This window comes from Protopterus annectens, chromosome 4.part1 (genome assembly GCF_019279795.1).
Source record: "Protopterus annectens isolate FY-2018-M chromosome 4.part1, PAN1.0, whole genome shotgun sequence".
NCBI lineage: Eukaryota > Metazoa > Chordata > Ceratodontiformes > Protopteridae > Protopterus > Protopterus annectens.
Window position 1 is genome coordinate 557,717,702 of NC_056734.1, and position 24,592 is coordinate 557,742,293.

The following is a 24,592-nucleotide window of genomic DNA, read 5'->3' on the forward strand; positions in this document are numbered from 1 at the left end:
CTCCTCCCCTTACCCATAATGCACCTCCACTGCCTTCCATCCCCAGATCTCATTTGCCACGATTTGGTATACATAGTGTCTTCAGAGCTCAAGCTAGCAGTGGGTGATTCCTCTACTGTAAGTTTAAAACTTTCTTTTTCTTTCGCCGATCTAGGTTAGTTTAGGTACCCCTCCTCCCCTTCCATCGCTTTGATGTTGTGTGTTTGTTTATTTAGGTAGTTAGAGTAGTTTGTTCTGAAGTACCCCTCCCCCTTTAGTTTTGTCTATAGTCTAGCGTGGTAAGTGGGTGTGTGTGTTATAGTTGAGAAAGTTTTTGCCTGTTTTTTTCTTAAGGCGTCTTTCTTTCTCACATGATGGCTGAAAAGCTTGTATTCAAGTGATGTTCTTCATGTTTCACTGTTGCAGTCATTACATTTGGGTTATCCTGCTGGCAGGTTGCCCTCAGTCGGCCTGAATTCCAAAGTCTTGGGTCCTGCGTCAGTTGATGTTGCCTCTTCCCTGATGTCAGTTCGTCAGGGGTATAAAAGATGCAGCCGACGCCATTTTATTCAGTCTTTCGTGCTGTGCGGTGCCCGAAGCAGAAGCAGTTCGCAAGTGCCGGTCGGCCGACTCCTGAGATTTTCGTGTTCGAGTTTCAGATCCGAAGGCTTCATTAAAAGCCAAGTACCCCGTTGGGGAAACTTTTTTCTTGATCCAGACCGATGTCAGAAAAAGTTAATAATTGTATATCTTGTGGGACGCAAATACCTCATAATGACTTTCATTCTTACTGTATTCCTTGCCTAGGCCCTGACCACGACGTTGCTAGTTGTCGGTTTTGTGCTAGATTTAACCAACGCACTATTAAGCGTCGGTACAATTTTGCATTATGCTATTTTGGGCGAAGATTTAATTATACACTGTCATCTGATAGCCATCCGACTACCTAGAGTTCACAAAAAACGCAAAGAAAAAGACAGGCAACCGAGGTCCAAAACCGACGATGAAGCTTCTCCTAAGCAAGTCGCCGGTTCTCAGTGAGGCGCTTTCGCAGCCCCGGACGCCCGCTACTTTAGAGTCGCAGGCCGCTACCTACTCCCACGTGGAGTCGGCCAGGCTGCTGGAAACTCAAGGTATTAGAGCCTCAGAGATTATTCCCTCAGATTAGTCCGGAGCCGCTGAGCAGGCATCGGCTTCTGAGGGTGTATTCAGACCTAAACAATTATATATTAAACCGACTTCAAAGACTAAAACACCTTTAAAGGCAAAGAAATAAGTTCAGCCACAAGGACAGGTCTCCATGCCCAAAAAACAGATGCTCAAAATGGCCGAAGACTTAATTACCTTGATCAGGGGTTCCCATTCCCCTCCTGATAAGAGGCCTAGGCAAGAGACGGACTATGAATCTTCAAATCAGGTTTCCATTTCTTCTGATTCCTCTTCTGATCAGGAATATTCTCTTCCTCCCATGAGGATTCTGATGTTGAAGAATCAGTTCCTTCAGCTTCTTCTCCTGAGGACTACTCTTTTGGAGAAACCTTGCATACCATGAGGGAGCACTTCCACTGGAAGAGCCAAGATTTTTCAGAATCTAAGAAAAGGCTCAGAGACTTCTTTTTACTACCTCAACACAAACCTCTAGCTATTCCACCTATGTTAGACATTGTAGACTATGTGTTCTCGGAGTCTAGTCTGACCCCTGACTCTTTACCTCCAGCTCCTGTTAAGCCAGACAGATACTACAGGGTCCCTGACTCTCATAAATTCCTTTTCAAAAACCCTACTGCAGACCCAGAAACAATTTCTCAGGGTCCAAAAGGGGTCAAGGCTTCTACTGCAAAAAACCCTACCCCTTCTGACAGGGATTCTAGGGCACTGGATAGATGGGGAAAAAAGATTTACACATCTGCTACTCTGGCTATAAGGGCCTTAAATTGCCAGTTTCATATGCTCAAATATCAGCAATATATCATAACACTGCTTAAACAGAAAATGATGGCAAATTCAGAATGTGCAGAAAACAAAGAAATGCAGGATTTATTGCATGCAGCTGAACAAGTTGGAAAGCATACTTTGCAATGTGGGTTTGATTCTCTGGAGACCTCCTGCAGGGCCGCTGTTATGGGTTCTGTCATTAGGAGGCATGTTTGGTTAAAGGAACAAAATTTACCAGACCATGTTAAAGCAAAATTATTAGATGCTCCTTTACAGCATGACACTTTGTTTGGTGTTAAGGCAGAAGAGGTGTTAAAGAAAATGGAGGACAAAGCTAAATCTATGCAAATGGTCAAGGATTTCTTACAGGTACAGCCACCTAGATTTAGCAGACACTGGCCTACAAAGAATTGGTCCTTTCCAGTCTCAGGCAGACCTCAAAGGGGCAGATCACAGCTGCAAGGATCCTACAGGTCTAAGCAGTGGAGTGCTTCTACCTCCAAAGGTGGAGAAGACAAATCACAATCATACAGGAAACAGTCTCAATGACTTCCTCATGCCTGCACCAAGCACTTATCTTCTGGCAGCACCCTTAGGGGGAAAACTAGCACTTTTTTCTCAAAATTGGCACTTTATAATCCAGGACAAATGGGTTCTAGACATAGTGTCAGAAGGCTACAAGTTTCATTTCCATACCCTGCCAAGGGCAAACGGTTGGCCAGACCTGTCAAAAAATCAATGGTCAGAGGCTCAAAAACAAGTTGCAGCTCTAACGGACATGAGGGCTATTCAACAAGTGCCACAGTAAGAGCAGGGACAAGGATTTTACTCAAGACTGTTCTTGGTACCCAGAAAGGACAAAGCATGGAGACCAATACTGGACCTATCTATTCTAAACACTTTCCTGGACGTACCAAAATTCAAGATGTTGACCTTACAGCAGCTTCTGCCCATGCTGGGTAGCAAGGCTTGGCTCGTGACAGACCTAAAAGAGGTATACCTGCATGTCCCAGTCAGACAGTCATGCAGAAGACACCTCAGATTCAAGGCTGGCTCAAATCATTACCAATTCTCTGCGCTGCCCTTTGGCTTATCTACTGCACCCAGAGTCTTCACAAACTGCCGGGCACCAGTAATTGCTTACTGCAGACAAAGAGGAATACAAATATATCCTTACTTGGACGACTGCCTCATACAAGCAGAGAACAAGGACATTCTACTACAGCATCTGACATTTGTGATAAGACTTTTAACATGCCTAGGGTACACAGTCAACAAAAAGAAATCAAAACTAGTACCCTCTCAAGAGATAATATTCCTGGGTGCAAGCTTAAATACAACTGCCCAGATGGCTTATCTCACTCCAGACAAACAAAAGCAACTGACTACTTATTTCAAGGAAATGGCAACAAAGGCCCAGTTATCTGCAAGAAAATGTCTGTAGGCTTTGGGCTTCATGGCATCCTGCATCTTACTAATTCCATATGCAAGACTGCATATGAGGAAAATTCAATGGTACCTAAAAAGTGTCTGGACACAACACTGCCACAGTCTGGAAACAATGATTACTCTAATTCCCTTCTTGCAACAGGAGCTTCGATGGTGGGCAAAGGCTTGTCATCAAAACAAGGGGCAGCCATTATCACTACCCCCAGCCAGGCAGAGCCTAATGACAGATGCATCAGATTATGCCTGGGGGGCTTCGCCGTCCGTTTTGGGCCCCTGTTGTCTATCTCTTTCCTTTTCTTTGCGTTTCTTGTGAACTCCGGTAGTCGGATGGCTATCCTACAACATTTCTGGATAATTAAACCGACGTCCAAAATAGTTTAAAGCAAAATCATACCAACGCTTAATAGTGCGTTGGTTAAATCTAGCACAAAACCGACAACCAGAAACATTGTGTTCAGGGCCTAGGCAAGGAATACAGTAAGAATGAAAATCCTTATGAGGTATTTGTTTCCCACAAGAAATACAGTTATTAACTTTTTCTGACATCGGTCTGGAGAAAGAAAAAAGTTTCCCCAACGGGGTACTTAGCTTTATTGAAGACTTTGGATCTGAAACTCGAACACGAAAATCTCAGGAGTCTGCCAACCGGCACTTGCGAACTGCTTCTGCTTCGGGCACTGCACGGCAAGAAAGACAAAGAAAATGGCGTCAGCCGCACATCTTTTATACCCCTGACGACCTGACATCAGGGAGGGGGCGACAACGACCGACGCAGGACCCAAGACTTTGGAATTCAGGCCGGCTGAGGGCAACCTGCCAGTAGGATTACCCAAATGTAATGACTGCAACAGTGAAACACGAAGAACATTGGGCAATCTCCACTGGTCACTTTCTCATCACAACGCACATTACGAGTGGTCTCTGAATCTGTCAGTAGCAGAACAGATCTTCAGTGACTGGGGTCAACCTTGCAGCGATCTCTTCACATCTCCTTCCAGTGTGAAGTGCAGCAGATTTTTCGCTCTGAACCCCCCTCTCGGAGAGTCCCCCAGAGACGCTCTAGTTCATGCTTGGCCTCCCGGTCTTCTATATGCTTACCCGCCAATACCTCTCATTCCGAGGTTTCTACAGAAAGCTTGTCAACTGGGAAGCAAGGTGATCCTCATTGCCCTATTCTGGCCTCGTCAGGTATGGTTTCCCTTCCTTTGGTCTCACCTTCTGGCTCCCACCTTGGATCTTAGATCCCATTCAGGATCTGATTTCACATTCCTCTGTGGTGCCTCATCTGAATCTGGACAGCCTGAAGCTCATGGCTTGGCTGCTCCAGTTCCTGTAATTGCTAGAACTCCCGGACTGTCCTCCTCAGTTAAATCTATTTTGGTAGCTGCTCATAAGTCTTCAACCAGAAAGGTGTATCGCAGCAAGTAGAAACGTTTTTCTTTCTGGGCCTCTCAGAGGAGTTTAAACCCTTTCACGGCTCCTATTTCCGCTATTCTTGATTTTTTAGCAGATATTTTCCAGCATGGAGCTAGTTCTTCTACTGTCAGTTGCTGGCCATTTCCCATTTTCATGTGGGCGAGAATTCTGCATCCTTAGCATCTTCCAGACTGTGTAAAGCTTTTGTCAAAGGCACCTTTTTGCTACACCCCCCGGTCAAAGATCCTGTTCCCCCATGGGACCTTACTATGGTTCTCCAAGCTCTGGTCGCTCCACCTTTTGAGCCTGCCACTACCACCGATCTGAAATTTCTTTTGTGGAAAACAGCTTTTCTGGTAGCTATTACCTCTGCTAGAAGGGTTTCGGAATTACAGGCCTTGTCCATCAAACTTCCGTACATGATTTTTCATAAAGACAGAGTTTCCCTTCGAACCAGTCCATCCTTTCTTCCTAAGGTGGCATCACCAGTCAATATCAGTCAGACTATAAATTTGCCTGTGTTCTTTCCCAATTTTGCAAACAAGATGGAATACAAGCTACACATGTTAGATGTTCATAGACAGTTACGAGTCTATTTACACAGGACAAAATATTTTCGTAAATCTGATTAATTTTGTTTCCTTCTATAGAACCTTTTTGGGGAAACATATTTCCAAGGTCACTATAGCTTGGTGGATTTCCACTAGTTCCATGGCTATGTCTGCGGGTTTCTGGTCTAGATTGTCCATGGATGGCATTTGCTCGGCAGCTACGTGGTCCTTATCTCATAACATTTATTTCTCATAACAAACTGGATTTGACTTCCAGAAGGGAGGACATCTTTTGGCTCCGCTGTGCCCCGGAATATCCTTCCATGAGGGCCTCCCAGGAGTTTAATAGCTGGGGACTCTGTCCCACAGGTTGAAGACCAAATGAAGTAAAGTACTTCAGATAAGGAAGTTATGTACTCACCATAATGTTCCATCTGAGTAGTTGTACTTCATTTGGCTTCAGCCATCCCTCCCTCCTTCCCCCGGACCTTGGAGTATGTTCAGCCTGCGCACTGCAGTATAGGTCACAAGTATGTTATTACATCAGGTTCTGAGTATAAGTTCCATAAACTCGATCTGGGGATGGAAGGCAGTGGAGGTGTATTATGGGTAAGGGGAGGAGTCTGGAGATCGGAGCTGGTGTTAGTAATATTTGCCAGCTCGGATCCGATACGGATCCGTATCCCACAGGCTGAAGACAAATGAAGTACAACTACTCTGGTGGAATGTTATGGTGATTCCAACTTCTTTTTCCGTTCTGTTTTTCCTCTTCCATTTATTCTTGCAAGGGAATTTTTCTGAGCCCTAGGATTCATGGCATCCACCATTCCGATGGTTCCTTTTGCAAAACTCCACATGAGGAAATTTCAGTCATATCTCAAAACTGTTTGATTCCAGCACTGCCACCCTGTGGCGATAACAGTCCCTCTTCCCAGTCTCAGACTCGGAACTCTGCTGGTGGATTTATCATATCTCCCTAAATCCAGGTTTGCCTCTTCAGGTTCCTCTTCCTATTTAAGAGTTGTACATGGATGCTTCTGATTCAGGTTGTTGGAGGAAGCTCCCAAGCTTCAAAGTTCAGGGTTCCCATAAACAGATGTCAGACCACAGCAGTATCAAAGAGATGAGAAATCTAATCCTAGCTCGTCAAGTCTTTCACTCCCCCTTGAATTCCAGATCCTCTAAAGGTCCTTACAAGACAGTACCACAGTTGTGCAGTATATCCACAAGCACAAAGTTTTACCACCTTTGCAGTCTGCTGTTCAAGCTTGGAATTTTTCAACCTGCGGTCAATTCGTTCTTCCGGCAGTTTACATCCGTTCAGAGCAGACTAGTGGCAGATTCTTTGAACAGGTCTGAGACACAGCCTCACAAATGAATGCTTCATGGAGAGGTGTTTCTGGACATTGTCCATCGTTGGGATACTCCTCAATTAGATTTTTTTTGTCTCCCTACTGAACAGACAACTTCCCCAGTTTTGTTCCAGAGTTCCAAGTCCACTGACTAGTAAAGTGGATGTGATACAAAGTTTTTTTTTTTGGTTGGTTGCTTTTAGAAAGGGATGTTTCTGTATGCCTGTCTTCATCTGCTTCCCAGGATCTTGCACAAGATCACATGGGACACTCCTAAAAACTTGCTGATGACTCCCTTTTGGCCTAGGCAGCACTGCTTCCCAATCTCTTTTCACCCAGCCAAGGCAATTATCACAACTTACCTCACAGGATGGAGCTTCTCACACAAGACAAGGGGTCTCTCATGCACCTTCACTTGGCCACACTTAATTGACACTGTGATTGGATTTTGATTTCTTTCAGGCACCAATTTTGAGTTTGTACTTTGGGTTTTGTAGGAAGCAGGAAGACCCAGTACTAGAAAATCCTGTGTGGCTACAAGCATGGCCAGGACCCTTTTTGTGGTGGTTCCTACATTCCTTATTTTTGGAAAGTCCTCAATACTGGTTTGGCATATTTTTCTGTTAAAGCTCATTTGTTAGCCATTTCTGCCTCTCTGCCTTTGTGTCATCCTGTGGTTCTAATTTTGAAGTCAAACCATTCCTAAAAGGTGTCCTTCATATTGGGCCGCCAAGAAAGCCTGTTCCTCCTTTTTGGGACCTTAATTTTGTTCATGGAAAATTGACTTGGTCCCTTTTTCAGCCTGCCTTTTCTTTCATACAACATTGTACTTAGACTGTATTATTGGTGGCTCTTGGTTCTGATGAGAGCTTCTGAGCTCCAAGCCCTCATGGTTGTTCCTCTTTTTTTGGACTTTCATAAAGACAGGTTCTCTTTATGACCAAGGGTGTTAATGATTTGCCCTTCAGTCTATTCATCTTGTCTCCTTTTTTTCTTCTCCATAGTCTGCCAGTGAGAAGGTACTACACACCTTGAATTTACATAAACAGTTAAGGTATTACTTGGATAAGACAAAATGCATCAGAATATCTGAGCAGCTTTTTGATGTTCTTCGTGTTTCACTGTTGCAGTCATTACATTTGGGTAATCTGCTGGCAGGTTGCCCTCAGTCGGCCTGATTAGCAAAGTCTTGGGTCCTGCGTCGTTTGCTGTCCCTTCTTCCATGACGTCAGGTCATCAGGGGTATAAAACATGCAGCCGACGCCATTACATCAGTCTTTCTTGTCCTGCGGTGCCCGAAGCAGAAGCAGTTTGCAAGTGCCAGTCGGCCGACTCCTGAAATTTTCGTTTTCGAGTTTCAGAACCGAAGTCTTCAACTTAAAGCTAAGTACCCCGTTGAGGAAACTTTTTCTTGCTCCGTACCGACGTCAGTAAAAGTTAATAATTGCATTACTTGTGGAAAGTAAATACCTCATAAAGATTTTCACTTGTACTGTATTCCTTGCCTAGGCCCTGACCACAACGTACCTTGCTGTCAGTTTTGTGCTTTATTTAATCAGCGCATTATCCTTCGTCGGTACATTTTTGCCTCTAAATATTTCGGTTCTCGGTTTAATTATCCAGAAATGACATCGGTTAGCTGTCCGACTACCGGAATTCTGAAAAAACGCAAAGAAAAAGACAGAGACAGGCCGTTGAGGTCCAAAACTGCAGACGATGGTTCTCCTAAGCCAGTCGCCAGTTCGCCGGTACTCAGTGAGGCGCTTTCACAGCCCCTGATACCCACTACTTCTGACTCGCAGGCCTCTACTGAGACCCATTTGGAGTCCGGTGTGCCGTGAGATGCTTCACCTATGGAACCCGTGGATGTCTCTACCTTGGATGAGTCCGGATCCGCTGTGCAGGCACCGGCTTCTGAGGGTGTATTCATGCCTACAGACTTGCATATTAAACCAACTCCACCTTCTATACTAAGGCCTAAATCTTGATCTAGGTCTAAAAAAATTACGCCCAGGCCACATGTTCAGGCCCCTATGCCTAAAAAGAACAAAAATTCGAGGGAACAAGCTGCTAAGCGTAAGGAAAACAGATAATAAAGTGAAATCCACAGTCCGGTAAAACTGTTCCAAAGAAGGCAACAAAAGTCCATGCGCTGTAATATTAGAGCTTTTATTAACCACAAGCACTTTCGGAGAGACTCCTATCTCTCCTTCCTCAGACAAAAATGAAACAACCAGTTGTAGTATCAAACTTTCTTTAAAAAGGGTGCTGTTAACTAATTAACCAATTAGAAAACAAATTGCCAATTACCAATTCAACAGCTTGTGAGTTTAAAATCATACAGAACCAGCAGCTAAAATGTTAGAAACAAACAAAACAAAACTTCACTTTAAAATGCGAATTGTTTCGCCATTTAAAAGCAAAACTTCCAGCCTTTTCTATCATAAAGGGATATAATGTCTATCAGTGCTTATATCAATATACACTGTTCTTATGTTGTATAAAAAGTATATACACAAATACGTAAATTATAAATTACGTAATAATTGCAACTACATCCAAAGGCTGAGCCTTAAACATTTAAATTTAAATTTAAATTTAGCTCATAGTGCTAACATTTAAATGATTGTTAGCATGGAACTACAAAACTCTCATGTACTTCTGCAACCTTGGCAATCAGGGCTTTAAACTGCCAATTTCATATGTTAAAATAGCATTATTGGACTGCTTAAACAGAAAATTATGTTGATTTCTGACTGTGTGGAAAATAAAGATTTACAGTATTTATTGCATTCTGCTGAACAAGTTGGAAAACATACTTTGCAATGTGGTTTTGATTCTTTAGAGGCCTCTTGCAGGGCTGCTGTTACTGGGTCTGTGCTTAGAAGGCATGCTTGGCTTAAGGAGCAATCTCTGCCTGATCATGTTAAAGCAAAATTGTTGGATGCTTCTTTAAATCAGGACCGCCTGTTTGGCAATAAGGCTGAAGAAGTTGTAAAAAAGATGGAAGATAAAGCTAAATCTATGCAAACTGATTTCTTACAAGTGCAACCTCCAAGATTTAGTAGGCACTGGCCTACTAAGAATTGGTCCTTTCCAGCTCCATCCAAATCCACTCAAGCCAAACCCAGACACACCAAAAGCACCAGGTTTCAGTCTCAAGGGACTCTCAGAACTAAGCAATGGGGGGCCTCCACTTCCAAAACTGTAAATAACAAAACACCCCCTATGGTAAACAGTCTCAATGACTTTCCTTTAAAATTACCAAGCATTTACCTTTTAGCCGCCCCTTTGGGGGGAAAGATCGCTCTTCATGCAAAAAAACTGGGAACTCATAACCCAGGACAAATGGGTTTTAAATATAGTGTCCCAGGGATACAGATTTCATTTCCACATGTTGCCAGCACAAAACGAGTGGCCAGACCTGCCCCCAAATCAGGGACAGATGCTCAGAAACAAGTACTTTCCCTCTTAAACATGGGGGCTATTCACCCGGTACCAGAAGAGGAAAAGGGACAAAGTTTCTATTCCAGGCTTTTCCTGGTACCCAGAAAAGAGAAATCATGGCATCCAATTCTGGACCTCTCTACTCTAAACGCCTTTCTGGACATTCCAAAATTCAAGATGCTGACTCTTCACCAGTTACTTCCTATGCTAGGCCTGGTTGGCAACTCTAGATTTAAAAGAAGCTTACCTGCATATCCATATCAGGGAATCTTGCAGAAGATACCTACGCTTCAAAGCAGGCTACTTGCATTATCAGTTCTCTGCACTGCCCTTTGGCTTGTCTACTGCGCCCAGGGTGTTCACAAAGTGCCTGACTCCAGTAACTGCATTTTGCAGGCAAATAAATATTCAAATATATCCATACCTGAATGATTGTCTAATTCAGGCAGAAAACCAGGCCATACTTCTAAATCATCTGGGATTTGTAAAAAGGGTTCTAACTTGTCTAGGGTACACCATAAACGAAAAGAAATCATAACTGGTACCCTCTCAACAGATTACATTCCTGGGTGCAAGCTTGAATACAACTGCCCAGATGGCTTTCCTCACATCAGAAAATCAAATTCATTTGGTAACTTACTTCAAACAAGTGGCCACAAAAACCCTGCTATCTGCAAGACAAATACTGCAAGCCTTGGGGTTCATGGCCTCCTGCATTCTTCTAATTCCATATGCAAGACTGCATATAAGGAAACTTCAGTGGTACTTAAAAAGTCTATGGAGTCAACATTGTCACAGCCTGGAAACAATGTTTCCTATCGTACCTTGCCTACGCCTGGAGTTCCTATGGTGGGCAGAGGCCTGCCACCAAAACAAGGGACTGCCATTCACACTACCTCTGCCACCCAAACCCTAACTACAGACGCATCAGACTATGCATGGGGGGCTCACCTGGCAGGGAAGTGCATTCAGGGCAAATGGAACCCAAATCAAATGCACCTACATATCAATCAAAAAGAAATATTAGCTGTACCGAATGCTCTGACAGCCTTCAAGGACTACATTCATCCAGGACAACTAATGGTAAAGACTGACAATGCCATGGTTATGTGGTACATAAACAAGCAGGGGGTACACATTCCTACCCCCTCTGCAGACTAGCCATGGCATTGTGGAACACGGCCTTGAGATACCAAGTGCAACTACAAGCTCAATTCCTGCCAGGACAACTGAATACACTGGCAGATGGACTAAGCAGAAATGTCATGGACTCACACGAGTGGAAATTTGAACCACAGATTTTCAACATGTTGACAAGCAAATGGGGGAGCCCAGACATAGATCTATTTGCCTAACCCCAGAACTACCAGTTGGACAAATTTTGCACAAGGACTCCTCACAAAAAAGCCTGGAAAGTGGATGCTCTGTCCTTCAGCTGGAAAAACCTACTGGTCTACGCCTTCCCCCTCTGCCTCTGTTCTCCAAAGTTCTGCTAAAAGTCAAACAGGACAAACCAAAAATGATTTTGATTGCTCCAGACTGGCCATGCCAACACTGGTACCCACTCCTGCGCAGTGTCACAATTATCTCCATGGCACCTACCTCAGACACCTTCCTTGCTGTCTCAGCAGGAGAACCAAATTCTGCACCCTCACCTCCCAACATTGAACCTTGCAGCTTGGCTAATCACTTAAATTCACCCTTAGCATCCCTCAGCAAACCTGTGATGGATATCTGCCTGGGACGACATGCTCTACAAGCCACGCTGCTTCCCCAGAGATGGCTTGCACCTGTCGCCCTTAGACTTTTGAATACTGGCCAAGGCTCTTGCCACCCCCATAGTGCCTTTTTTAGACAAGGCTCAAAAGACAAACCCACCTCCCTAAACAACACAAGTAACCAAAAACTGACGGTAATGCTGCTCAATGCTAGAAGTCTAAACCTCAGAATGCACGCACTCGAGGCACTCCTTAGCATGGAGAAAATCGATATCTGTGCAGTAACAGAAACCTGGTTCAAGGCTCCAGAGAGCACCCCAGCACTACTAGTATACAACTCATACCATACCTTTCGGCCTCCGAACCTGGACCAAAATACAAAAGGAGGGGGTGTATCCATTTTCATAAAGGATACCCACACCTCCATGTTAGTAGCACAGCACATGGCCTCGGAGACCATCCATGTGCAACTAACGGTGGGCAAAGCTGCTTTTCAGATCATAGCTTGCTACAGATGACCTACCTTGTCTCAGGACCCCCACTCAGCATTCCTGAGAACATTGGAAAATATAAAGGGTCCTACCAAACGCCATGATATAGGGAGATTTCAGCTACCCAAACATTGAGTGGGATAACTACTCAAGTACAAACTCCTTTGCCCAACGCTTCCTAGAGTTTCTAAATTCAAACGCCCTGGAACAGCTGGTCATCACACCCACAAGAGGTAATATATTGGACCTGATCATCACCAACATGGGGGATCAGTGCTCCACACCAGAGGTAAACCCCTCGCTGGTAAGATCAGATCATAAACTTATCACACTGGACATCCACATCCCGACCCCACCCCCGGTCAAGGAAACTACTGTGAAAAACATTTCAAAAGCCAACTTCTCACTTCTCAAGACCGAGGTGGAAAGTTTCCAAGCCCCCTTGCTAAAGGATAATGCTGCCCAAACCACAGAATCCTTTACAAATGCATTCTATGAGGATTTACAGGAATGCATGGTGGATCGAGCCATCCCAAGTAAAACCAAGACTTGCTCCTCCAAAAAGAGGAAACCAGTCTGGTGGTCCTCTGCCATAAATAAACTATCCCAAAAAGGAAAGGCATCACTATCAATATCAGCAAGAAACTATGATCCCTCATAAAATCATACAAGGCCAGTTCCGAAAGAAAAATTGCCAAAGACTCCTTAATCACAAACCCTTCTTTAGCTATGTCAAGAATCTAGATGGAAACTCTCAGATATGCTGTGAGCTAGTGCAAAATGGCAAAAAGTACACTGAACCAACTGACATTGCCAGCTTCCTGGTTGACAGGTTCAGTGCAAACTTTACCCCCCACCCCCAAAAGGGCACGTGTCCATCCCAGAAGAATGCAGAGCCCCAGACATCACAGACAAGCAGGTAAAAACAGCCCTGTCTTTTGCGTTGGTGGTTAGCTGAATTTCCCATGAGATGTCAGGGTTATGTAAGCTGTAAAGTATAAAGTGGTTTATGAAAGTTGTGTATTAGTAATTTATTTCAGCCTTAAAACACGTTTTTTTTTTTTCTTTCAGATGTTGGTGCACGGAATCATAGGCATGTATGTGCAATATACTACAACAAAAATCCTGGATTTGAGGTCATCCATGGCTTGCTGGACAGGGTGATGCAGTTACTTGATGTTAAACCAGGCAGGGATCATGGATACTACATTCAGGCTGCTGAAGGTAAGTAATTGTACTAAAATGTTAATAGGTACCAGCTAAAAAGAAAAAAAAAAGATATATATTTGCAGTACAGGTTCACAGAGGAATGATAAAACATGATGAGCTTTACTTACCTATTTGAAAGGTAAGGATTTGTGATGTCAGAAATAGCTACTGCACATGGGTGTGGCTTTACTTGCCTATCTAAAAGCCACGCATTTTTGGATGGCCAAAATAGCCTCTCCAGACAGTGTGATTGGCTGTGTATATTCTTGGTACAATACCATTACTGTACTTGGTTACTGAGTGCGAAAATGCTTTTAACTGTTTTACATTAAGCACAAGGTCAACCTTCACAGATGTTCATCGTGCATACAGCTGCAGTAATCACAGATGGGTTTTCAGCCATCAGGCGGTCCCTCGGTCGGCCGAATTCCAAAGTCTTGGTCCGGCGTCGGTTGTCGTCGCTTACTCTTCTGACGTCAGTAAGGCCAGAGTATATAAGACACAGCCGACGCCATGTTCTTCAGTCTTTTTTGCCGTCCGGTGCCCGAAGCAGAAGCAGTTCGCAAGTGCCGGTCGGCCAGCTCCTGAATTACGAAAAAATTGGAACCGAAGTCTTCTTTAAAGCTAAGTACCCCGTTGGGGAAACTTTTCTTGCCTCAGACCGATGTCAGAAAAAGTTAATAATTGTATTTCTTGTGGGAAGCAAATACCGCATAAGGATTTCCATTCACGTTGCATACCTTGTTTGGGCCCAGACCACGACGTCTCGGGCTGTCGCTTTTGCGCTACCTTCAATAAATGCACTATCAAGCGTCGGGCGGAGTTCGCCCAACACTACTTTGGTAAAGCTTTTGATTATAAGATGTCGTCGGACACTCCGACTACCGTTTTGTCCAAAAAACGCAAGGAAATGGACCGACACGTGAGACCCGCGGTCCCCGCCGACACCACGCCAAAACAGGCTACACGTGGTCCGGTTCTCAGCGAGACGCCTTTGCAGTCCCTGACTACCGACGACACTCCTTTGGCGGTGTTCTCTTTACCCGAGACCACTGGGTCCTCGGTCCTTTCCCAGACTACAACCGAAGCCCCTGCTAATGTCGAGCCTACTAATGTGGACAGGTCCACCTCCACCCATGGTGTATTTAGGCCCTCATCTTCTTTTTCAATAAAGGCCTTTACTATATCCAAAGCAGCCAGGCATCCCACGAGGCCTGTTGCACAGGGCCCATCTCCTGGACCCATGCCTAAGAAACAGATGCTTAAAATGGCTGAGGATTTAATTACTCTTATCAGAGGTTCTCAGCCCCCTCCTGACAAGAGACCCAGAGTGGAGGAAGAATCTCCCTCTTCTGATCAGGGATCCATTTTATCAGAACATTCTGATGCAGAGGAACACTCTTACTCTCCTTTTGAGGATTTGGATGCAGAACAGTCCATTCCTTCTGTATCCCCTCCTGAGGATTTTTCTTTTGGGGAAACCTTGCACACTTTGAGGGAACACTACCATTGGGAAGGCCAAGACTTTTCAGATTCCAAGAAAAGACTTAGGGAATTTCTTTGGTTACCTCAGCACAGACCTCTGGCTATACCCCCTGTTTTGGATGTACTGGATGATGTCTATTTGGAGGCTTGACTTAACTCTGATTCTCTGCCTCCTGCACCAGTAAAACCTGATAGGTATTACAGAGTACCCAGCTCTCACCAATTTCTCTACAAAGGCCATAATGCTGACCCTGAAACCATTTCACAAGGCCCCAAGGGATTAAAGGCCTCCACTGCCAAGAATCCACTCCCTGCAGAAAGGGAATCCAGATCTCTAGAAAGGTGGGGTAAAAAGGTATATACCTCGGCCACCCTAGCCATGAGGGCCTTAAACTGTCAGTTTCATATGATTAAATATCAACAGTACCTGTTATCACAATTAAGGAACAAAATGTCTCAACCTGAACAACCAGATTTAAAAGTGTTACAGGATATGATGCATAGTGCGGAGCAAGTGGGTAAACACACCTTACAATGTGGTTATGATGCCCTAGAGGCTTCCAGTAGAGTGACTGCCACAGGATCAGTCATTCGCAGGCATGCCTGGCTTAGGGAACAAAATTTACCTGATCATGTGAAAGCTAAACTTCTTGATGCTCCTTTACAAAAGGATGTATTATTTGGTACTAATGCTGAGGACATACTACGGAAAATGGAAGAAAAAGCCAAATCTATGCAAACTGTCAAGGCTTTCTTACAGGTCCAACCACCACGTTTTAGCAGAAATTGGCCTTCAAAAAACTGGTCCTTTCCAGCCACTGACAAGCCCCAAAGAGGTAGATACAGACGCACAAGGAGCAGAGGGCAATCACAAGGATCATATAGAGGCAGACAGTGGCAATCTCCAGCACCAAGAGGTGGTGAAGACAGTGCACAACAATACAGGAAGCAAACCCAATGACTCCCTCATTTCCATGCCAAGCAAGTCTCCGCTGACAGCACCTTTGGGAGGGAAACTAGCATTATTTGCAAGCAATTGGCATATTGTCACAACAGACAAATGGATACTGGACATTATAAACAGAGGCTACAAATTTCAATTTCACACTCTTCCAAAACTGAGAGGCATGCCAAACCTGCCACAAAATCAAAGGGCAGAGGCACAACTGCAAATTTCAAAGCTCCTAAACATGAGAGCTATACAAAAGGTACCTACACACCAACAAGGTCAAGGTTTTTATTCAAGACTTTTTTCTGGTACCAAGAAAAGGAACCGACTGGAGACCCATTTTGGACTTATCCATCCTAAACACATTCCTACTCGTGCCAAAATTCAAGATGCTCACATTACAGCAACTTCTTCCCATGCTGGGCAAGGAGTTTTGGCTGGTAACATTGGACCTCAAGGAGGCATACCTGCATGTCCCAATCAGACAAAGCTGCAGAAGATACCTCAGATTTCTTGCAGGTTCAATCCACTATCAATTCTCTGCATTGCCCTTTGGCTTATCTACTGCGCCCAGAGTATTCACAAAGTGCCTGGCATCAGTGATTGCCTACTGCAGACTTCAAGGGATACAAATTTACCCTTATCTGGACGACTGCCTGATCCAAGCGGACAGCAAACGCATACTACTGGAACATCTGGCATATGTGACACGGTTACTGCTTTCTCTGGGATATACCATCAACAAGGAGAAATCAAGACTAACACCATCTCAGAAAACAACCTTTCTGGGTGCCAACTTGGACATAAACACCCAGATGGCATATCTTACGCCAGAAAAACAAGGGCAACTATCTCAGTACTTCAAAACACTAGCAAAAAGTACCAGGCTTACTGCAAGGAAAATCCTGCAGGCTCTGGGATTCATGGCATCTTGCATTCTTCTAATCCCATGTGCAAAGCTGCATATGAGGAAACTTCAATGGTACCTAAAAAAATCTATGGTCTCAACACAGTCACAGTTTGGAAGCAATTATACCAATAATTCCATGTTTGCAAAAGGAATTTCTATGGTGGGCCCAAGCATGTCAAGTAAACACTGCAAGCCTCAAGCAAAACAAGTCATAACCACAAGACGCCTCAGATTACGCCTGGGGGGCGCACATGAAGGACAGGTGCATTCAGGGCAGATGGTCCCAAAAGGAAAAGCACCTTCACATCAATCAAAAAGAAATGCTAGCAGTAATAAATGCAATTACAGCTTTCAAGGACTTCCTGCATCCAGGACAATTACTGATAAGAACAGACAACACCACAGTAATGTGGTACATAAACAAACAAGGAGGAACACATTCATACCCCTTGTGCAGACTAGCCATGACTCTTTGGAACTTGGCTCTGGAAAGACAAATCGAACTTCAAGCACAGTACTTGCCAGGACTGGAAAACACACTGGCAGACACTCTAAGCAGAAATATGACAGATCCGCACGAATGGAAGCTACATCCTCAGGTGTTTACAGAGATAATCCAAGCGTGGGGGAGGCCAGACATAGATCTTTTTGCCTCCCACAGGAACCATCAACTGAAAAAGTTTTGTTCAAGGACCTTTCATCCAAAGGCCTGGAAAGTGGACGCCCTTTCATTCAGTTTGACAGCATGGACAGTTTATGCATTCCCACCTCTGCCCCTTCTGCCCAAGGTGCTTTTGAAAGCAAGAACAGACAAACCGAGGATGATACTGATTGCTCCAGATTGGCCAAGGCAACACTGGTATCCACTCCTGAGGAGCCTAACACATACTCCTCCCTGGTCCCTGCCTCTAATGCCTCTCCTACTGACTCAGAACAGCTACAAAACTCTTCACAGTCAGCTGAAAACACTCAACCTCACTGCATGGAAAATTCATTGACACCACAACAGTCCCTACTCTCCAAGGAGGTGCAGGATGTCATTTTGGAGGCCAGAAGACCATCTACTAGAAAAGCTTATTCTGCAAAATGGAAGCGGTTTTGCTGTTGGAATGAAAAAAGAGGCCAGGACCCTAGAAAATTGAACTTGCCTCAGGTTTTACAGTACCTAGCTGAACTGCTGAACAGTGGACTTTCATTTTCTTCCATAAAAATACATGCCTCAGCCATTTCTGCAGAATTCAACACGGATCCTCCTTTATTCTCTCACCCACTCTTACGACAGTCCCTCAGAGGGGCTAAGAATATAAGACCTCCAAGGAAGCAACCAATACCAGCCTGGGACCTTAATTACATACTAGAAAAATTAACATTGCCTCCCTTTGAACCTGCTGCCTCAACAGATCTGCAACATTTGTGCTGGAAAAACAGCTTTCCTTCTGGCCATCACTTCAGCTCGTAGGGTTTCTGAACTACAGGCCCTCATGGTGGTGCAGCCCTTCCTCATCTTCCATCAGGACAAAGTTTCCCTTCGTACCAACCCATCTTTTATGCCAAAAGTGGTATCCAGGGTAGCCTTAAATCAAGCCATACACCTACCTACCTTTTATCCTAACCCTCAAAACAAAGGGGAAGAGGCTGCTTCACACTTTAGACATCCATAGGCAGCTACGTTATTATTTGGACAGAACAAAGTCCTTCAGGAAATCAGAACAACTTTTTGTGTCCTATGCCGTAGGGGCTCAAGGGAAACCAGTTACCAAACAGACCATTTCCAAGTGGATTGGCCACTGCATACGGTTTTGTTATTCCTATCATGGGAAATCTGTCCCTACTGGTATCAGATCTCACTCCACCAGGGCCACAGCCACCTCTACAGCCTTCCTCAGAGGCGTTCCTACTAAGGATATTTTGGAGGCAGCCACTTGGAGTTCTGTGCATACCTTCACAAAACACTACCACCTACCCTTATATTCCAGAACAAGAGCAGGCTTTGCCACTGCTGTTTTGCAGGGCATTCTGGCTCAACCCAGTTCCTCATAGTACCTACCACCCTATGCATAGCTTTGGGACTCTACCCATCTGTGATTACTGCAGCTGTATGCACGATGAACATAGTACAGTTTTGTACCTACCATAAATGTAGATGTTCGAGTGCTAATACAGCTGCAGTACAGGTTTCCCTCCCTCCTTCCCCACTTGGTAAAGGCATGGGGCCTAACAACCTCTTCATACCACCTGACTGGGTTATCCTGCTATGTTTTATTTGCTTGCTTACACTGATTTTGCATTGCATTGCATTGCCTGCATATGTAGATAAGCCTTATTTATGTATTGCCTTCCTTTTGGGGGCACCTGACATCTGGGGCAAGAAAGACTGAAGAACATGGCGTCGGCTGTGTCTTATATACTCTGGCCTTACTGACGTCAGAAGAGTAAGCGACGACAACCGACGCCGGACCAAGACTTTGGAATTCGGCCGACCGAGGGACCGCCTGACGGCTGAAAACCCATCTGTGATTACTGCAGCTGTATTAGCACTCGAACATCTACATTTATGGTAGGTACAAAACTGTACTTTTCCCAAGGTTGTGAAAAAAAGACTGGCAATGCGATTGAAATCAGTGTCTAGTAGCTATGCAGAAACACCTTAGAGAGCAAAGCTGAAGTTTTTCCTCATCCTTAACCTTTTGCTGGCTCCAGAAGAGTTTATAATAATGAGCCGGCACTTGAAATTTATTTCAATTCATGTAAGGTTATAAAAAATAAATTATATTCTATTGTTTTAGATTATTTACTGTGCGTTTAGTATGCTTTACGTAACAATTCTTACTAAGTCATGATGCAGTTCTGGTAGTTCTAGCCATATTTAAAGAAAATAATGTGTATTAATTTGTTTTTAAGAAAGGGTTCCCTATATTTTACCCCACATGTATGATTTTCAGTTTTATATGGATGAAGTGTCTTTGTGCTATCTTGTCAGTCCTTTTTGTTTCAGGACCCCTAGTTGACGCTACACTTGTCAGTCTTTTCAACATGAATGTTTAAGTAAGGTAATGTATTCATTGCTGTACAACAACCTTTTACTTTGAGCCAGCAGTTCTCAGTGTGTGGCTATGTCACATCACAGAAAATTTCTAAATTTTTGGATAGCTCTGTGCAGCAACAGTACCTTTGTAATGACCTTGAAAATATAGTTTTACTACCTTTGTTTCTACCAGAACACTACATGAGTATAATAGTGTAATTCTGAGAATGATGTCCTTTCATTTCACTGTTGCAGTATTCATTGCAGTAGGGATTCCCTGCCAAGAGCAGCCCGATGTCCGGCCAGTATACAAAAGCCTTTTGGTTGCTTTAAGGTATGCCTTGTGTCACATATATGCTGCTCGTATAGCTTAGGGCATAAAGATGACGTCCGGACGTACCATCCTCAAAACTTATTTGCCACTGGTCCGAATTCCATCTCTTGATTGTCAGTCTCAACACCCGTTCCTTTGCTGGTTCGCCAAGTTGTTGCAGATAAGTGCCCCAATGGGGTTTATTGTATCTTATCTTTTGATTTTTTTTTTTTTTTTTTTTTTTTATTTCTTGTGAGGTTTCATGTCATCCAAGAAGGGTAAATGCCAGTGTGGACAGATTCCCCATAAAGACTGTCACGAGCAGTGCTGTTTTGACTCTGTGCTTCCAACGACCATACTGTTCCGTCTGTCAGGCTTTTGGTCCCAAGACCCTCCAATTTAGGCGGTCTTCTTTGCCTTTTTATCTGGAAAGTCAGTGTCTTAAGCTCTTAGTTAAAGACACAGTGGAAGGAACTTCCCGATCTGAGGGGGCAGCTGTCTGTGAAGAAGGCCAAGAAATCTAGGCTGGATTCCTTTGCTGTACAGGCTCTGCTGGATGTCTCTGCACAAGAAAGTGAAAGCCCAGCCCATTCGCTCTGCTCTATTGCTGGATTCTTTTTGGTCAAGACCAGTTTAGAAGACAGTGGGGGGTCAGACCTTATGCATGTCCTTGGAGGCTTTGTATATGTCCACATCGGATGTTCAGGGGAACCACGGCTAATTATTTCCATGGAGCCTAGGGGTGTTCCTCAAATTTTGATCAGAGAAAAAGGTCCTACTACAATTATTGAATGCCATCCGGGGTTGGAGCCTTCTACATATCATATGGTGGACGTCCCCTTAAAGAAAAAGCAGAAATCTAAACATATTACTCCAGCTCCTAAGGACCCACAGAGTGAATGGCAAAATTTCACTCTGGGGTTGTTTAATGCTTTTATGGCTTTAAAACCTCCTCAGGGAGTTTTTGTCCCAGCTCCTCCTTGGCCCTCTACTCCCCTTAAAAGACCCAGGGAACAGGATTCCTCTGAGGAGGAAGCAGATTCAGATGAGGAATCCCTTGCTTACTCCTCTCAGATTCCTTCTTCCGTAGATTATAGGTCTGAGGAAGATGGATATACTACTCCCGGTGCTCCTTTTGAGGAAATTTCTTTAAGGGACATAGCTTCTAGAATGATGGAAGTTTAAGTGGAATTGTGCTATGGTTTCTGAAATGCATAAAAGGTATTATGAGCTCCTACAGATGGATTTTCCCACACATTCTGCTGTCACTCCTGTTTTTTGGATGATTTTTCTAATGCTTTTATGGCTCCTGACTCTACCCCGAAGAAACCTGGTTTTATAGGGTGCTTGAGGACTGTAAATTTACAAGTGTCCTCTTGCTGACCCCTTGGTGGTGTCTGTGACTTCTGACAAGCCATCTTAATTGCTACCTTCTCCTAAGTTACTACCTTTTAATAAAGACAGCAGAACCATGGAAAGGTTGGGGAAAAACGTTTATACCTGTGCTACTTTAGCTTTTAGGGTGGTCGGTTATCAGACCCATATGTCCAGGTACATGTTGGCTGTTCTTTTCCAGGCCTGTCAGGTAATTTCTGGTCTTCCTGACTCTGAAGGGAAGACTTCTGCTCTTTCCCTGTTAGGGATTTCCTCCCAGGTGGCTCATCATTCCATCAGGTGTAGTTATGATGCAGCAGATGTTTCCTCCAGGGCTGCTGCTTTTGAGTCTGTGCTGAGGAGATATTCTTGGCTTCGGCTTCAACCTTTGCCTGATGATGTTAAGGCTAAGTTGATGAATGCTTCTCTGGATAATAAACACTTGTTTGGCAAAGGTGCAGCCGCTTTAAGTCTCTTAAGGTAAGGGCAAGGCTTTACAGGAACTTCAACATGTTTTTATTTCCCCTGTCCCTGAGTTTCAGAGAAAATACCCCAATAAGCCAGCTTTTGTTCACAGGCTATCTCACCCTCCTCTCAAGGGCAAGAAACTTGAAAGCAGGCACCTCCTGCTAAAGCTACTCAGATTTCTGTGCCCCAGAAGTCTCCTTTTCTGATAAACCAGGTACTGTCTGACTATCCTATTCTTTCCAGCCATATTCCTCTTTCTCCTCACCTTTCTCTCTCTCCCTGTTTGGTTAAAGATTACTCAGGACTCCTGGGTTCTGTCCATTGCCCACCAAGGGTACTTCATGGTCTGGAAATTTTTTCCCCTTTTTATGGGAATTCCTCAGCCCCCTCAGGAACAGCTGCACTTCTTTCCAGAGTTGTTTTGGGATCTTTTGACTCGGTACTATTCAGTAAGTTCCTATTTCCCAAAGGGAGGGGGTTTTACTCCAGAACATTCCTACTACCCAGGAAAGAGGTACTTAGAGACAAATTTTAGACACCTCTCGTCTAAATACATTTCTGAAGGTTCCCTCCTTTCGAATGTTGTCCCTTCAGACTTTTTCTTTTGCATCCTCAGGCTTACATGGTGTCTCTGGATCGCAAGGATGCTTATCTCCATATCCCAATTCATCTCTTTTTCAGGAATTTTTTTTTGTTTTCTCTTGTTTTCTGGCATTTTCAGTTTTGTTCTTTGCCCTTTGGCCTTTCTACTGCCCCAAGGGTATTCCCCAAATGGCTCACTCCTGTGTTTGCATTTTGTAAGATAAGGGAGGGGATCCAAGTCTTTCCCTACTTTGACAACCTCCTGTTTCAGGCATCCTTTCCAAAGACTTTGTTGCAAAATCTTCACATTGCAGTCTCCCTTCTGCAGAGCCTGGGGTTCGCTATAAATTTAAAAAAGTCCTTTCTGACTCCCTCTCAGGATCTTTATTTCCCAGGTGCAGGATCCAGACTGTTCCTGTATTTGCATCCTTGCCTCCTCTCAGCGTCCTAAATCTCATTTCCTTTTTTCAGTCCCTTCTTCTGACCTCAGTAACAGCAAGGAAATTTCTGAGAGGTCTGGGTTTCATGGCTTCCACTATTCCTTTGCTCCCTTTTGCCAAACTCCACATGAGAAAACTTCAGTGGTTTCTAAAGTCAGTTTGGCTTCAGCATTCTCATCCCCTCTATTCATGTCTCGAGCAGAAACTTCACTGGTGGATTCAGCAGTTGATTATCAATCCAGTACTCCCTTTTCATCTACCTCTTCCCTCTCAGGAGCTGTTCAGACACCTTGGACAGGGATGAGGAGCAGCTTTCAGCTCCCTAAAGGTGCAGGGATTGAAGACCACATCAACATCAAAGAGATGAGAGCTGTTCTGCTGGCTCTTCAGGCCTTTCATCCACTTTTTTCCCCCAGGACCTCTCAAGGTGTTTACAGATAGTACCACAGTGGATGTGGTATGTCAACAGATGGGGGGACAAGGTCTTATCTTTGCCAGTTGGCACTGCTAGTATGGGAACTAGTTATCCTATTTCAAGTGACTGTTCAGGCAATGTACTTTCCTTAAGGTCAAAACATTGTGGCAGACTGCCTGAGTAGGTCCATAACTCAGTCCCACAAATGGGTGCTCCACAGGGATGTGTTTCTGGGCATTGTCCCACCAGTTGGGTGCTCCTCAAATGGATCTTTTCGCCTCCCCTCTGGACAGACAACTTCCCTTATTTTGTGCCAGAGTCCCAAGTCCTCTGGTTTGGAAGGTGGTTGCCCTCTCTTTTTCCTGGAAGGGGATTTCTTTATGCTTTCGCTCCCCTTCCCCTCATTCCAAAAGTCCTATTCAAAGTACAACAGGATGCTCCTGAAATCTTGTTGATGACTTCCTTTTGGCCAAGGCAGCATTGGACGTTCTTCATGTTTCACTGTTGCAGTCATTACATTTGGGTTATCTGCTTGCAGGTAACCCTCAGTCGGCCTGATTAACAAAGTCTTGGGTCCTGTGTCGGTTGCTGTCCCTTCTTCCATGACGTCAGGTCGTCAGGGGTATAAAACATGTAGCCAACGCCATTACATCAGTCTTTCTTGCCGTGCGGTGCCCGAAGCAGAAGCAGTTTGCAAGTGCCGGTTGACTGACTCCTGAAATTTTCGTTTTCAAGTTTCAGAACCGAAGACTTCAACTAAAGCTAAGTACCCCGTTGGGGAAACTTTTTCTTGCTCCTTACCGATGTCAGTAAAACTTAATAATTGCATTACTTGTGGAAAGCAAATACCTCGTAAAGATTTTCATCCGTACTGTATTCCTTGCCTAGGCTCTGACCACGACGTACCTTGCTGTCGGTTTTGTGCTTTATTTAATCAGCGCAATATCCATCGTCTGTATATTTTCGCCTCTAAATATTTTGGTTCTCGGTTTAATTATCCAGAAATGTCTGTTAGGCATCCGACTACCGGGATTCCGAATAAAACGCAAAGATAAAGACCGAGACAGGACGCCGAGGTCCAGAA

The 24,592-nt window shown here is 44.3% G+C and overlaps 1 protein-coding gene across 1 annotated transcript in view; it reads left to right on the top strand.

Moving 5' to 3' along the window:
• Positions 1–24,592, top strand: part of FARSB (phenylalanyl-tRNA synthetase subunit beta) — a 907,972-nt gene that overhangs the window by 693,687 nt on the left and 189,693 nt on the right. Inside the window, exon 19 of the mRNA XM_044070366.1 lies at positions 13,410–13,562. Within this exon, the coding sequence (XP_043926301.1) occupies positions 13,410–13,562 (153 nt within the window). The remainder of the gene's footprint in view (positions 1–13,409; positions 13,563–24,592) is intronic.